This window comes from Oncorhynchus mykiss, chromosome 26, assembly GCF_057628025.1.
Source record: "Oncorhynchus mykiss isolate SJ-2025 chromosome 26, ASM5762802v1, whole genome shotgun sequence".
In the NCBI taxonomy this organism is placed as follows: domain Eukaryota; kingdom Metazoa; phylum Chordata; class Actinopteri; order Salmoniformes; family Salmonidae; genus Oncorhynchus; species Oncorhynchus mykiss.
In genome coordinates, this window is record NC_143047.1 from 20,043,865 (window position 1) to 20,060,963 (window position 17,099).

The window sequence follows — 17,099 nt, forward strand, 5'->3', positions numbered from 1 at the left end:
AACCACACAGCCACTGTCACTGATTCCATACCAACACACTCATTGTTGAATATGCGATTTACAACTTGTGTAATGTTTATGTCCAGTGGCCGATGAGCACCGGTACGTTTTATCTATTATTTATCTTCATATGACAAGGATTAGCCAGTAGATTGTCGACTTGATCCATGACAGAATTTGAGGTCTACCCTTAGACTTGGCGGTGACGTAGTGTCCCCATGAATGATAGAACAGGGCCAATCACAGCGCAAAGCTCCATGTTTTCTGCTGGCTTGCCCCGCCACCACAGAAAGCACTGAGCTAGGCTGAAACACCTGCATTTTGGTGCTGCCTTCCTCAAGAAAACAAAGAGACCATGTTTGTATGTGGCTTTATTAACTCTATATTTTTTTACAAAATGTGGGGCTTAAATGACAGGTCACCACTGGTGGTGTAGAGAAAATGTGAAAGAATTCTGCAATTCTACCATCGAGCTGGAAGAAAATGTAGCAGTTTAAGCTAATTTCCAGCAATTCTACAGTGAGAGAATTTTGCCATGACTGATACTTTGCGTCTCTGCTCCAAAAAAAAAAAAAAAAAAAATCTGAGTATGTTCCAAATACCTGTTTTTATTGTGTCTGGCTTTTAATTGTTAGTTCTCAAACATGGCATTAATTGTGTTTAAAATACCAATATTTTTCCTCCCCAAAAAATTGCAGACCCCTGCAGTAAGTACCACATTTGGAAAACACATGGACTAGTCAAATGTATTTATAAAAACCTTATATCAGCAGATGTCAAAGTGCTATACAGAAACCCAGCTTAAAACACCAAATAAGCAATGCAGATGTAGGAAGCACTAGAGACATTGATGTATCCTGACTTCTGCAAGAAGGCCTACCTGTAAGTCTTGAAGCAACTAAAAATATATAGCTTAATTTCAGTTAACACAGGAATCACTAGTCATTTCCAGTTAATCTCTGCTACACCGATTGGCCTGTTGTGTACTGAATCTTTAGTATAATGGCTGAGGAGGAGATTTGTTGCTCAATCACCATCCCTGGAATTCACCACCATTATCTTTAAGTGTCTATGGAAGTCACTTAAGATTACGTGGATGTTTTTACACAGTCTGTAATCATGTTCAGTAAAAAAGCTCTTAAAATGATAAATTAATAAGATAAATGCTTTTTATGAAACCATTTATTAGAAAGACAAAGAATGTTGGATTCTTTAAAAGTGCTGATTGGCCTTTTGGCTATTTGAGTTCCATGGCATTTCAGCTCCCTCAAGTGGTGACAATTGAAAACCCAGATACAGAAACTGCATGAGGAAACTCAAAAGGCAAATGATAGCTCTGATGTGATTAATAAGCTGCTAATCAGTTAGAAAGCCAACCAGAGTGACTGCACAGCATCAAAGGAAGATTTGACATGTGATGCACCTAAACATTTCTGTAAGGCTATTAATATGCAGTTTGCATCAAGTAAAATTATACATTTACTGAAATTAAGAAATGGCTTAGTCCGATTACACTCCTGTCACCCCAACTCCAGAGTTGCGCTTTGATCTAATGAACTTAGAGTGCAACAGAAACATTTCATTTGATCACAAAAACAGAACATTTGTTTTCCCCCTTTCCACCCAACACACCCTGAGAAAAATGGGCCATCATCCTGACCCACTAACAAGTTCCATTACAGACACTGGAAGCAGCCCCAGGAGCATGCTCAGTAGGGTTTGTTTGACAGGAAGGACTGGAACATGTCTAAGGCGGGGCCTGGAGCCCACTGCGGCACCATGTGACCAGCGCCCTGAAACAGAAGATGGGATTAGAACGCAGCAGCCTCACCCCTGTTGCATCCACTAATCTCTAAATATTGGTATGTCTGTGGTGTGTTAATGAGTCTGAAGACAGTGAATCAATGCTAATGTACTAACTAAGTAAGTAGTGCTTACCTTCACAGTCAGGAGGGTGAGGTTTCCATACTGCTCGTAGAAGCCAGCAATCTGGTCATCAGATATCCAGCTCTGGTACTTGGTGGTTGTCTGGAAATTAAAGAAAACAGTGAGTTACAAACATGCCAAATACCCAGCATCCAAATCTCTATGCCACAAATACCAGTCTTCAAGAGCTTTACCTTCTGGTTGAGCTGCTCCACAAACCACTTGTCTCCCAGGAAGTTGCAGGCCATGTCAGTGTCTCCGTTATAGACCAGCGCCCGGACACCCAGAGACAGCAGCTTCAGATATACATCCTTCACTGTCGGGTAGATGTTGGTGTACTGTCCTCCCACCACGTCACTACAGAGTTATGGTAAAGATGTCCTTTTTTTGGTTGAATTTTACCCCCTTTTCGTGGTATCCAATTGTTAGTAGTTACTATCTTGTCTCATCGCTACAACTCCCGTACGGGCTCGGGAGAGACGAAGGTTTAAAGCCATGCGTCCTCCGAAACACAACCCCGCACTGCTCCTTAACACAGCGCGCATCCAACCCGGAAGCCAGCCGCACCAGTGTCGGAGGAAACACCGGGCACCTGGCGACCTTGGCATGCACTGCGCCCGGCCCGCCACAGGAGTCGCTAGTGCGAGATGAGACAAGGATATCCCTACCGGCCAAACCCTCCCTAACCCAGACGACGCTAGGCCAAATTGACCTCCCGGTCCCGGCCGGCTGTGACAGAGCCTGGGCGCGAACCCAGAGTCTCTGGTGGCACAGCTAGCACTGCGATGCAGTGCCCTAGACCAGGAGGCCTGTAAAGATGTCCTTTAGGTAATTTACTGTTGTAAAGTTTTAGATGTCCTGTCGCTGCATTTAGACTTCACGAGTGTAATACCTGCAGATGTCCCAGGGTGGAAGTGTATCAGGGATGTGTAGGGCTTTCCTCACATCACCCCGGTTGAGCCAGTTCATCTGCGCTGTGCTGTTAATGCAGGGAGGGACCGCACCCACAGAAGGAGTTTGGCCAGTGACGGACGGCACCTTCAGCAGCTACAGCGAGACACATTACTTACATATCACACCAATATCTTCCATCATAACCACTTCAAACAACTTGAGAATAACCAGAACAACCCTTCTGAACACAAGACTAACAAAATCTAATGCCAGAATGGACTTGAACACTGTATTCCGCCATAGGGGGGCACTTACCTGGAAGGTGTCCCAGTGCTTCCTATAGTTCCTGAAGAGGTGGCTCATGCTCCTCTTATAGGCTCTGGCCCCAACTCCACCCTCACAGTCCATGTAAAGTGCATACTCATTCAACCCAGAATCATACACAATACTAAAGGCCTGGCTCAACTGAGAGGGCAAGAATGAATGAGAGGGAGAAACAAAAGGTACAAGTACCCATTTCTATGTTAAACCCGTGCATGTAATAGTGCAATTTTTGCATTTGATATATAATACTTCTTATCCGATTGTAAAAGTGCTTCCATGTTTACCAGTGTCTTGCAGGCCTCCTTGCTGTTGTTGAAGAAGTTACATGATCCCTTATCACAGCAGTTTGTGTTCAGATCTGTCCAAAGTCTGCAAGAGGATAGTTTACTTAAACACAATGCAATGTCTGATGCTTCTGTTACAAGACAAGCTTGGATTCATATTGTGGGTTTTTCAAAAGGAATTATCCCTAGTCATGTAAACATAACTAAACAGACAGAGCCCACATGAGTGAATGTGTTGTGAGTTTACTGTTCTCCGAAGAGGCCGTGGTAGTAACCAAAGTAGATCAGAGACTGGTCATTCAGGGCATAGCTACTGAGGCCATTACCCACTGCAAAGCCCTGAAAAATACATTGAAGGAGTTATTTTATAACTGTCATACATATTCGAGTCATACCATCCTCTCCTACATAATCATTGACAGGTGGTTGGATAGGATTGAATTCCATTGCATTGCTTTTAATTTATGCTCAGTCTTTAGATTTTCAGAGAGCGTAAGAGTGTAATCCACTCAAAACAATTAAGTCGGTGTGTGAATCAACTCACCTTGAAGTTAATCTTTGCGGTCCCTGTGGCCACACGCTGGCTGAGTGTCGGGGCATATATCCCACCATAACTCTCACCAATGATGAAGAACTCATTCTGTGTGAAGTTTGGAAACTTGGCAAAGAAACTCTGCAGAGCTAGGTAGTTGTCATCAGCCACCTAATAGTAAGGGGGATAAATCAGTTACTATTACTTTAGTATTCAGTAAGGAAGAGTGAACTGCATGATTTCTGAGCCACTGTCAGTGGAGCGCAACACTGGAACGTTCAGATGTCTGTTATACACACTGTATTTCTATGACAAAGAGGTAAATAATTGTGTCCGATTTATTAAATGCGTTCCACTCTCCCGAATGAGACCCTGATCTCACCTGGTCGTCGTCAGTTTTGTACTTCTGGTCATCAGAGTAGGAGTATCCCACACCTGCAGGGGACTCTAGGTACAGAACGTTGGCGATCCTGTTCCAGCTGAAATTATTCTCATACAGAGCGGCCCCATCATCATTCACCTGAGGGAGACAAAATTATGTTGTTATTCTGTGGGACTCAGAATCACTGCATACAATAAGGTTACACTGGGAGACAAACTGAAATCACAGGTCCTGCTAAGCGCATGCTGAAAAGGTAACGTGTGGGAGAACTAACATGGAAGGGGCCGTTCTCTGACAGAAAGCCATCCAGCGAGCTGCAGCCAGGCCCTCCATTCAGCCACAGCACAACAGGGTCCTTCAGTGGGTCCCTCTGTGAGGTCACAAACCTGGGGAAGCAGGGAGGTAGAGGGCCAGGTTAACCGGATATAGAGAGTACCCAAAGACACACTTGGTGCACTCCGCACTTAGTTCTAGACCCCAGGTACAACGGTGTCTGTGGATTATGTTTATGTCCGCGTACGTGGACCTATGTGTGTGTGTGTGTGTGTGTACAGTATGTGTGTGGTCTATAGAACAAAAAAAGTGTCATGTGTTATTTTGTCAATCATTAACTTCTCATAGCAAATGGCAAAGGATGTTCTAGCTCTTAAACGTCTCAATGAAAAGGTACAAGCTACAACACAATGCATGACCAATGCTGGAGGAAGTAGCAAAAGAGGAAGTATAAATCATTATCTAGTCCAGCTTCAGAAGCGTTCTCTTCTTCCTTTGTGACATTCTATTTGAAGAGTTGTTAAACAAGCTTCAGTTGTCTCTGTACTAACTTCTGTATTAATTTACTATTGAGCAATAGTCAATCTTGTAAGTTTATTTGATGACTTAAAAAGATGATACGGTTATTTATGCCATTCATTTATTATATGACCCATTTGGAATAAACCGATATATAGAGATATTGTACATTAGTAAACTAATGTTGTGCACGAGCTGGAGTTTCTGAAAGCATCCCCAACCAAAACAAACACTAAGTTGTTCGTTAGTCAAGGTAGCGACGTATGGCATTACTAATACTCACCAGTAATGGAGAAACTTTCCAGGGCTGGCTTTCAAATAGCCCGACCACTGCCGGTAGTTTGGTTTAAACGACATTCCCGGTAGTTCGGTTACCTCGTCAGGGGCGTAGTTAGCCCATGTAAGACACGAACCAGTAAGGAAACACACCACCAAACTAACAAAAGACATACTGGTCATGTCGAGGACGAAACTAGCCTAATGCGCCAACAATGTTGACCTCAAATGCTAAACTCGAAGTCCTGTGTGCGGAACAATTGCCGTGTCTATGCCCTGTATATAGAAGCACTACAGGTCATATGACTACTAACTGAGCTCTCTAGTCACGTGGTTGATCTTTTGTTTTGACGTTCATCACCGGATTGCGTTTCATTTGATAGGCTACATTTTTTTGCATTAATAATTACTGCCTGCGTCTCGGTTATATCAAGGACGGGCAATTCGATGTATTAGTTACTCAATATGTTAATCAGTCGAAATGCCAGCAGGTAGCAAAACAACTATGGCGAGCTCTGAATCATCGAGAAAAGTATAAAGCTGAAAATATGACAACTAGGCCTACCAAGAATTGGCTACAATTGCCAACATTGTTCCATCATGGCGTAACATTTAACATATCAACGTTTGATATAACATGACAGTGAAGAATGTGAGGGTGGTATAATTAGGTAGCAATGTGTATTAGTTGGGTGAGTGTCAGATAAAATGGTAGCTTATTAGTCGACCTGAGTTTTCAAAAGACCAGTAAAACGAGTAAAAACAAAAAAGACAAGTGAGTATCAGTCATGCGTTTTTATAAGGGTCTCTGGCAAAAGATGCCTGAAAATGCATGTTTAAGGTGACGCTATGCATGTACATTATGCATATGTATGCATGTTAGGCAATCAAGAGTTAGACAATTCATGGCCTACATTTAAGTTGAAATATGATCCATTGACTATTGCATGTTATACATTGACTATTATACCTTTTACATCAACAGTTAGACAATACATAGTTGTCTATGCATAGTCACTTTAATAACTCTACCTACCTACACATTACCTCAATTACCTCGACACCTGTGCCCTCACACTTTGACTCTGTACCAGTACTCCCTGTAAATAGCCCTGCTATTGTTATTCACTGCTGTTCTTTAATCATTTGTTATTCTTATCTCTTACATTTTGGGGGGGTATTTTCTTAAAACTACATTGTTGGTTAAGGGCTTGTAAGTAAACATTTCACCTGTTGTATTCTGTGCATGTGACAAATAAAATGTGATTTGATTTGAATACACAGTGCTTGACTTGGGCAGGAGCTCACTGGAGCTGAGTACTTGCACCTCAGTGTTGTTACTGCTTGAGCTCCTGCACCTCTTATTTTATTTAACCTAGTCAGTTAAGAACAAATTCTGATTTACAATGACGGCTTACCGGGGAACAATGAGTTAACTGACTTGTTCAGGGGCAGAATGACAGATTTTTACCTTATCAGCTCAGAGATTCAACCCAGCAACCTTTCGGTTACTGGCCCAATGCTCTAACCACTTGGCTACCTGCCGCCCCAAAATATAATATTTTAGAATATCTTATAGAATATTTCCTCAAAAGTATTGTGGAGCTCTTGCACCTAAATATAAAAGTACTGGCACCCAAAGTGATTACCAGCACCTATTTCAGGCAAAGTCAAGCACTAACAATACATAGCCTAAGCCCTAGCCTAAACGGGAAAAGTTTCAATATGGTCCTTTGACTATTGAATGTTATACCTCAGTGTGTGTTTAAGGGTCTTATTAAAGTAGGGCGTGTGCACTATTATTAAGCCCCTGGGTCTGTGTGTGACCTCTGGGGTTACGCTGTAGTGCTACAGAATTTATCTCTCTCTCCTTGGCTGTGCTTGTTCTGTAGCCTGCGGAGAACTGAGACACAGTGAACCTTACTAACCCCCATCCCACTATCTTCCCTCTGTGTGTTACTGTGTTCATGTTTGAGTATGTGTGTATGTATCAGTATCTGACAGAATCGTAACACAGATCATGTACCAATATGTGATTGAACAGTGGCCTGCATCTCTCTCTTTTCCCTCAGGTGACTCCGATCAGTGTCTCATTGATGCAAATGTGTAAAGGGGTGTGTCTTTGCCACTAGGATTTCACAGTCCTTTTCTACACACCCTTCAATAATAGTACAATCATCACAGTCAGAAGAGGACAAGCCACCTGAGGCCTCCTAGCCAGCTGCTTAGACAGGGCATCCTCCAGCTTTCATTACCCCATGTGCTTAGCCTTTCTTGCTGGCTGGGACTGAAATCCAGAAAAGATCCAGACATGATTACTGCTGCTTATGTCAGGTGGCAAGTCACTCTTCTCTGATAAGGACACATATAAAGTTTTATGAGTGGAGATGTTTATGAGTTTCTTGTTAAATTGTCTTTCAACCCATTCTCTTAAATGTTTAAATTCCACCTGTGTCTGCGTCTAATGTTTCTCTACTTGTTAAACAGAGGCCAGAAATATATTGAATGCAATAAATGTATATACTAAGTAAGAACAAACTTGGATTTTTTTGCGTGTGCAGCCTATCTCTACGCTGAATGTCAGTCTGCAAGACTTTTGAGTAAGCTCATATTGAGCTTTATATATATGTGTTGTTGGGTGTGGGGACTCCTGTCCTCAAGCAAGAGTTATAGATGCAAAGGGATCTGAGGAAATAAAATCAACTGTCACATTTAAAAGTCAAGTTTTTAACCATTGTTATTTTCTTTACAAACACTTTGAAATAATATAGTATGATTTATCTGTGATAGAAACACCAATCGAAGGATTTTAAAAATGGAATTACAAAGCATCAACAATAGATCCGACCTGCGACAAATTCTTCACCTGGAAGGCCCAAGACTGCCCCCTGAAATCAATGTTGGAGATCATTCTAAGACGTCACATTGAAGGACATAAAGACAAAATACATGGTAAAGCATACTGAATCATCTACTTCTTGAATGATCATTCCCATATCTGCTCTTTACAGAACCTAACACAGATGATAAGGAATTAAATTGTGGGTAAAGCATTGTTAAACTACTTCTGTAGTTTTATTTTTCATGACCTAGTAACTGCTGAAGGTGAATGAATTACAGAATAAGATCTCCCTAGCTCTGGCAGAACTAGTGCGCCCTTGTGGAGACTATGGGTAGTTCACCCTCACTCGCTGTTCCTAGTGCGAAATGCTTTTGAGACTTTCCTGCCAAAGAAGAGGCTGAAATCTGGGACAACTCCATCCTTATGCCAGCCTTTTTACATCAACAGTTGTCACAAACTTCTTTACAGAAATCCAGCCTAAAAACCCCACAGAGCAAGCAATCCAGGTGCAGAAAAACAGTGGCTTGGAAAGGCCAAATCAAATCAAAGTTTATAGGTCATGTACATATATTTGCAGATGTTATAGCAGGTGCAGCTAAATACTTATGCTTCTAGCTCCAACAGTGCAGTAACATCTAGAAACAATACAGTAACCCCAAAAAGTAGAATGCTTGTTTTGGAACATTTGTATTCTTTAATTTATGTTAGTATTGTGGAGTAACTACAATGATGTTGATCCATCCACAGTTTTCTCCTATCACAGCCATTAAACTCTGTAACTGTTTTAAAATCCCCATTGGCCTCTTGGTGAAATCCCTGAACAGTTTCCTTCCTCTCCAGCAACTGAGTTAGGAACATTTGTAGTGACTGGGTGTATTGATACACCATCCAAAGTGTCATTAATAACTACACCATGCTCAAAGGGATATTCAATGTTTGCTTTATTTGTTACTCATCTACCAACACTTCATTGACCCCCTCCAGTTTGCATACTGGTCGGAGAGAGGAAAAGATGGACATGCATTTGAAGGGCAGCAAAAATGTGCATATCATTTTGGAAGATTTCTCCTTTGCATTTAACACAATCAATACTTTTATCCTCAAGAACAGACTTAGAGGAGACTTCGGACTTGATTCTATGCTTATCAAATGGATCACCAACTTCCTCACTGATAGTTCTCAGCAGGTATGAGTTGGCAACACACTCTCTGAGATGTGCACTTCTTCAGTTGGAACCCCACAGGTTCTTTCACCAGTTACATACATATTGTATACAGACAGCTGCTGGAGCCAGTTTCCAGGGTGCCACCTGATAAAATATGCTGACGACACTGCTTTGGTCAGTCTCCTCGAAGGGGATGAGACCGAACCCGGACCAGCTCTGAATGATTTTACTGGCTGGTGTGAGTCATCCCATCTAAAAAAACATACAAAACAAAGGATATGGTGATTGACTTTCGAAGGAACACTACCATGCACACACAATCACTGATAAAAGCTGAGCCCATTGAAATAGTGGAGTACAAATATCTTGGGCTAGTCATTGCCAACAAGCTGTCCTGGGATCAGTGTACTGACACTATTTTAAAGAGAGGCCAACAGGGACTGTTTCCTACGGAAATTGCACTTTTGTAATGTTGACCTAACCATCGTGGTTCTCTTTTATGAATCATTATTTGAGAGCATTTTGTCCTACTGCTTGAACTGCTGGTTTGGGAATATTAAGGTTGCACCAAAAAATAGGTTGGGCAAAATAGTCAGGACTTGCGGAAAAAGCAAGGGGCAGCAACAGTAAGAACTGTCATCTTTCTACCTGGGTAGAGCTCTCCAGACTGCGAATGATATGGAGGTTGACTCTTCTCATCTACTCCACCCCGAATTCCAGCTCCTTCCCTCTGGCCGCAAGTACAGACTACCTAAGGTATAAAAAAAAGAGACTGGGCCAAGTACTATTTTATTCCGAATGCAATTCTGTAATTTAACAAAATGTTGAACTAATTGCACTTTAACATGTAGCCCATTTTTACATTTTATTATGAAAATCCCCTTACCCAGCCTAGTTGCTTGTAAACATCCTTTGCTATTTTTTTTATATAAATTAGTTTTGTTATGTGATATGTTTTATGACTGCTGCAAAATGAATTGCCTCTCTGAGGACATTAACGTTTTCTGAACCTGAATAGTAATAACACTTCTTTGCAAATAATTGGAAAACCTCCCTGGTCTTTGTGGTTAAATCAGTAACACTTAATTTCACAGGGCCCTTATTACAGTGTAATTACATGTGTAATTACACTGTAAAAACCAATAGTGTAATAACAACATGTAACTGGTAGTAAATGCGGTCTGTAATTACAAAAGGTGTAACAATGAATGCTTGTTACCATGCTTGTTACAAATGGGCAGGTTTCAACTAAATTCACAAACTTAATGTTTTGATCCTTCTCAGCTTCATCTGCTTCAGCAACAACTGTCACAAAGGTTGTGACCCCTTGGGGATGAGCTGTGTGTCTGAGAGATTATGCTCAATAGGCTCTAATTACACTGAACAAAAATATAAACACCACCTGTAAAGTGCTGGTCCCATGTTTCATGAGCTGAAATAAAAAGGTCCCTGAAATGTTCCATATGCACACAAAAAAGCTTATTTCTCTCAAATGTTGTACACAAATTTGTTTACATCCTTGTTGGTGAGAATTTCTGCTTAGCCAAGATAATTAATCTACCTGACAGGTGTGGCATATCAAGAAGCTGATTGAACAGCATGATAATTACACAGGCGCACCTTGTGCTGGGGACAATAAAAGGCCGCTTTAAAATGTGCAGCTTTGTCACACAACACAATAACACAGATGTCTCAAGTTTTGAGGGAGCGTGCAATTGGCTGTTGTCAGAGAATTTCATGTTAATTTCTCTACCAAAAGCTGCCTCCAATGTCGTTTTAGAGAATTTGGTAGTATGTTCAACCGGTCTCACTACCATGGACCACGTGCAACCACGCCAGCCCAGGACCTCCACATCCGGCTTACCACTGTAGTGTTGTCAGAAAACTTGATGATTGAGTTGGAGACACGCAGTCATGGGGAACAGGGAGTATAGGAGAGGTCTAAGCACGCACCTCTGTGGGGCCCCCGTGTTGAAGATCAGCGTGGCGGGGGTGTTGTTGCCTACCTTCACTACCTGGGGTCGACCCGTCAGGAAGCCTAGAACCAAGTTGAAAGTGTTCAGACCCAGGGCCGTGAGCTTAGTGATGAGCTTGGAGGGCACTATGGTGTTGAAGGCTAAGCTATAGTCAATGAACAGAATTCTCACATAGAGATTCCTCATGTCCAGGTGGGATAGGGCAGTGTGCAGTGCAATGGTGAATGCGTCGGATCTGTTGGGGCGGTATGCAAATTGTAGTGGGCCTGGGGTGTCTGTCGGGTAAGGCGGAGGTGATATGATCTTTAACTAACCCCTCAAAGCGTTTCATGATGACAGAAGTCATTTAGTTAGAATACCTATGCTTTTTGGGGTACAGGAACAATGGTGGATATCTTGAAGCAAGTGGGGACAACAGACTGGGATAGGGGGAGATTGCATATGTCCGTAAACACTCCAGCCAGCTGGTCTACACATGCTCTGAGGACGCGGCTTGGGATGCCGCACGGCTGTGGCACCCTGTTGCTGGCTTGAATCTGCAGAACATTGTCTCAGGTCTGCCTTTGTGGAGTAGCAACTCATTAACCCCAATGCTCCTCAGATGTGAGGGACGTGGCTCTGGTCCCCAAATCTGTGTTCATAACCAAGTGGTAAGGTGCTAATTACTAGTTGTGAAGTTGTGAATACCGGTTGGATGCATTCATGTGCTTTGAACTCGTTGAGAAACTGCAATTGGTTAATGGCCAAAAAGCTGCATCAACCATAAACTAAAAATACAGCTATCATGCTTGTAAACAATTATAGTGTTAAAAAAACATATTGATAGATTGCCTCTTGTGGTGAATACCACCTTCCCACTTGGTTATGAACGCAGTCAGCTGCAGGATTCAGATACCCTTATCATGAAAAATATGGACTTTTGGGCATTTATTGTTACGGTGATAAACTGCACTTCAGGAGTGGTAAAGAACTCGTAAGGATTGCTATTATCGTAGCGGAAGCTGAAAGAATTTTGGAGTGAGGGATGTAAAGGGTGAAGGGCTGCATGAAGTACTGGCAGGAGCATGGCATCCTCTCAGGTCCCCGGATCTGTGTAGGGAACTGAGTATTTTTTTGTTTTGTTTTGTATGCTGTTTTCGGACATTAGAGGGCATTAAAAGTTTTGTTTTCTCATTTCCGTTTTGGATTTGTTTTCTGAGTAAGCTTGACGCTAATCCAATACAACTTTTCAGGATGTAGTCCCCCTTAAAACTCCACCAAAGAAGAAGGTTGTGAATGCAGCATTTTTAAAGGTAGACTCAGTGATGTGACATAGATGCAGAAAGTAAACAGTTTAGTGGATCAATTTCAGCAACAACTAAGATGCAGCTCGTGGCAACATCACTTGGCTGAGTCTATCCTGAAGAAGGCATGGTGATGCTGAAGCATTGGTAGTTTACCCAATAAACTTCTTGGAGCTTGTATGTAGAGCGTGCTACTCTCTTTTTATAGTTGAATCTACCTTTAACACTAATTTCCTCACTCACACAAAGAGACAAACACTCAAAAGGGGTTTAACCAATTCAAATTAAAAGGAGTCACTCAAATAAGTAAATAAGGTGTAAACCTAAATAGAGCACACATTAGGAGTAAATCAATATTTAAAGCACTTCTAAGTAAATAAATTCAAAATAAAGCACACATGCGGGAATAAAGAAAATGACTAAATTAGAGTCATAGGCACACATGACAGTTAGGGGAGACCAGGTTTGGCTGTCTCGGGGGTTGTTTGTCACAGTGCTTATACTCCCAATCTTAAGGTTGCTTTGTATGAATTCTTTAAAATAATTAATCCACCTGCTCGTCAATTCATGTCAGCGTGACAAAACATTGAGGTGAGGGAAATCTATGTGTTTTTCAATGTTATTATGGCCGTATCCATGAACAATTATGTTTGTTGAAAAGAGGAAGAGGATAACTATATTTCAAACCTATTTCTGAGTTGCTAGGACAAGCCATGTGGTAACTAGCATCATAGTTAGCATTTTTGCTCAGTTAGGGATGGTTGTCACATTGAATTTGGCGTTCCATGTCACTATCAACTCCATTCTAACTATTTGGAGGGTTGGTTGTCACAATCTAACCCGTTATAACAACATTATTAGTGGACATTGCCATTGCCAGTATATAATAAATCCTGAGCTCCATTCTGGGCTTGTACTTTAAAGAGCTCCCTTCGTTGCCTCTCTCTCACACACATATTTTTTCTGTCACACACCTACACACGCAAACATGCATGTGCAAACACACATTCACACACAAATTTACTCAAAATGTAATATGCTGTTCTCAATGAATAAAATGCTGAATTTTGTTAGGAATATTTTTCGATTTATAAGACTGTATGGTATAGGTTATTGCTTAAAACCTCTTAAGGATCGGACCCTTTTTTTCCAATTTTCACCTAAAATGACATACCCAAATCTAACTGCCTGTAGCTCAGGACCTGAAGCAAGAATATGTACTAACCCCGTAGAGGTTAATTTCTTGTTACAAAAGGAATAAGCTACCAGCAACATTGTGACAACCAACCACATTCTGTGTGACATCCAACCCTGCTAATAACTCCATGTTTGAATAAGGAGGATAAAAATGGTCCCCATTTCAACCCAAGAACTTGGTCTTTCTATTGATGTTGAAAAGATTATTGTAAGGGATGCCTGAAAATACACACAAAAGTAAAAAGTGTGACAACTTCAACCCCGGTCCCGGTCTCCCCTACAGCCTTGATAGTATGTACTGACTTGTGTTTGAACAAAACTTTTTGATTGGAATAGTTTTCCAAACAACAAATTGTGATAACTGTGCAAGGGGGTGAATCAGGGTGGCACTTTACAAGACTATCAAGTAGGTCCCAACATTAATATGGAATTCAACCATGTTCAAAATGTGTTGAATTTAGAAGATTCATTAAATGTATTGAACTTATTAGAAAATCTATTGATCTACACAAGTTTTTCACAAGATATGAAAATAATGCATCAGTGATTGGTATTTCTAGTCACTTTTTGAAGAAGCAACAGCATGGGAATGCCTGTCTGTGTGATGCTTGCTTGTCCATCACTTTGTGTAGCCAGTTAGCCAGTTCGCTCAACCTAATTCATGGCTTCCTCGTGCATAAAGGTGGTCAAGGTCAGAATATGGCTTATCTATAGACACACCGGTCTGCCACACCTTAATTTATTAGATCTCCACCTTGAAAGAAAAGCGGGGGTGAACAGCATGCTATTTTCATGTTTAAGTTCAAGGTCAGAAAATGCATATGGAGAAAAGTGTATAAAAATAAATAAAATTCAATTTATGGCTTAACTCAAGCCGGAATCAGGCCTTAGGTGCGCAATTAAAGGAATCTACACAAAAAAGGAATCTACACAAAAAAAATCTACATTTTTTACATTTTTTTTATTTTCCTTTTGATTTGATTTATGCATTGACATGGACTCAGAACATCCAATGTTGATGTTTCTCTATAAATAATTGGAATTTTGAGAGTAAATAACTGAATCTGAAACTAGAAAAAATAAAACAGGGAAACTCAATTTGGGAAAATCTAAACGGAATTGGGGAGAGGGTATGACATATTTATTTAGTATGACAATTGGTGTGTTGTGTTCTTCAGTCTTGGAATATTAGTCACTCATCATCAGCTCCTACAAGATCATAGAAATCATATTCAGTCCTTTAACCCCCTCCCTCATACTCGCACTCAAAATGTTCTCCTTCTTTATATACTGGCTCATTCTTATTTTATTATGAGGAAGAGGCCCTCTCATTGTGTTGTTGTCTCTTTTGGATGGGGATGTGAGGTGGGAATTTCTAGTTTTGGTTTTGGAAGGAGAAGGGGGGCATCTGATTGGGTGTACTCTCCAGATACCCTTGTTCCCCCTTAGTCTCTCATCCTCTGTCCCATAGGGGCCAAATGCTCTGTGGGTTGTCCTGGGCACCGTTAGCCTTTTGTCTGTCAAACAATGCCCCCCCCCCCCCCCCCCCCCCCAACAGGGCAGGGACAGCACAGCGGCCTGGGCTTTCATGTTGTTCATTGTGCATTCATAGCATACGGCTGTCCCTGACCCCCAATGCACCCATTTCCACACAACTAATGCATCAGGTTTTGTCTCTCCAATGTAACCCTCAGACCAGCGTTTAAATAATTTCGACCTTGGCTTGATCCAATACTCTGACCGTAACTGGTCCATGTTATGTGAAAAACGTGGGTTTAATTCCTGCGAAGATCACATAAAAAAAATACAAATAATTAGGCACACTGTCATACATGTCGCTCTGGATAAAAATAATCTGTTAAGTGGCGTGTAGTAAACTGAACTAAATAGTACCATAGTATTTTATTGTGCTGCCCTGCATCTTGAAGCATTGCTACATTTTGGCCTCCATGCTGAATTGGGGTGAGAGGGATGCTACCCCAATTGACTGTCCTACTCCAGTCTTCTCTGTCTGGGCTGGGCCGCCTGGGAAGGCTTCTTTGTGGGTTTATAACCACTGTAGACAGAAATAGGTCAGGCTGTAATTTTGGAAGGGAGCTGCCCCTTTTGGCCCCTCCCCACCTTGTGCCCCTTTGTGTTTAACCATCACACCTTTAGCCTCTGATCCAGTGGTAGGATGCAGAAGTAAAGCACACACATACGCACACTTACACACACAAAAACACACACATTTTAAATACTTTATTTGGATCCACAAAATACATTACAATCCAAAGGCCACACTGTCAGTTAAAGTACAAGGCCAAGACTGTCACACTCACACACACACACGCACGCACGCACGCACACACACACACACACACACACACACACACACACACACACACACACACACACACACACACACACACACACACACAAAATCTTAATCCTAAAGCTAACCCCTATGCCTAAAATAGGCTTTTTCCTCACAGGGACCTGGGAAATATCCGTACGAGGGAGAATTTTCCTTGTTTTACTATCCTTGTGGGGACTTTTGGAGATTTCTGGTATCCATGATTTCTGGTAATTTCAATCTTACGCTTGGGTACTTTCTAAAAACACTGCACTTCAGTACAAGTGACTTTTTGTAGAATGTATGGAGAACATTTTCGCTAACCCTAACCCTTTTCCTGGCATCAACCTAATTCTCCTAAACTTCTACATGAATTCTCCTAACCTGTTACGGAAAAGTCGTAGCTGTATCGAAGTGGCATGTTTTTAGGGAATCTACTTACACATGAGTGACTCATAGAGGGTAGGGGCTTTGCAGAGTAGTGGAAAAGAGTCCTTGACTTGTCAAAAGTATTTCTGCTAATAAACTTTTTTGTGGGTGTATGGTTTATTGTTCATTCTCTATATTGTTCCAAAAATGTGAATGTCATCTTGACATTGTTCTGAAAGACATTCTAATACCGTGTTTTATTCAAGACACTGGGTCAATATACACTGAGTGTACAAAACTCCCCCCCATCGGGACATGGACTCCACCAGGTATCGAATGTTGACTCCAATGCTTCCCACAGTTGTTTCAAGTTGGCTGCATGGTGGACAATTCTTGATACACACAGGAAACTGTAGAGCGTGAAAAACCCAGCATGGTTGCAGTTCTTGACACAAACCGGTGTGCCTGGCACCTACTACCATAACCTGTTCAAAGGCACTTAAATATTTTGTCCTGCCCATT

The 17,099-nt window shown here is 41.5% G+C and overlaps 1 protein-coding gene and 1 long non-coding RNA gene across 2 annotated transcripts; one reads left to right on the forward strand and one right to left on the reverse strand.

The window, feature by feature from the left end:
- Positions 1–1,167: 1,167 nt before the first annotated feature.
- On the reverse strand, positions 1,168–5,993 carry si:ch211-122f10.4 (Cathepsin A-like protein). The gene is made up of 11 exons (XM_021586309.3): positions 5,418–5,993; positions 4,617–4,728; positions 4,343–4,480; positions 3,973–4,131; positions 3,676–3,767; positions 3,429–3,513; positions 3,136–3,285; positions 2,819–2,973; positions 2,121–2,283; positions 1,939–2,028; positions 1,168–1,793 (listed from the first exon to the last, which is right to left on the reverse strand). Exons 1-11 carry the CDS (start codon positions 5,591–5,593, stop codon positions 1,710–1,712), a joined length of 1,404 nt encoding a protein of 467 aa, XP_021441984.3. The 5' UTR covers positions 5,594–5,993; the 3' UTR covers positions 1,168–1,709.
- On the forward strand, positions 5,903–7,939 carry LOC110506583 (uncharacterized). Its single transcript, XR_002471000.3, has 2 exons — positions 5,903–6,185; positions 7,483–7,939. It is a non-coding gene; the product is annotated as an uncharacterized LOC110506583 (long non-coding RNA).
- The last annotated feature ends 9,160 nt before the right edge of the window (positions 7,940–17,099 follow it).

Coding starts and splice junctions, on each gene's coding strand:
- si:ch211-122f10.4 (XM_021586309.3), bottom strand. CDS start 5,593: ATGACCAGTATGTCTTTTGTTAGTTTGGTGGTGTGTTTCCTTACTGGT. Junction 3,286..3,428: donor AGGAGGCCTGCAAGACACTG/GTAAACATGGAA, acceptor TTGCCCTCTCAG/TTGAGCCAGGCCTTTAGTAT. Junction 2,029..2,120: donor TGGAGCAGCTCAACCAGAAG/GTAAAGCTCTTG, acceptor TTTAATTTCCAG/ACAACCACCAAGTACCAGAG.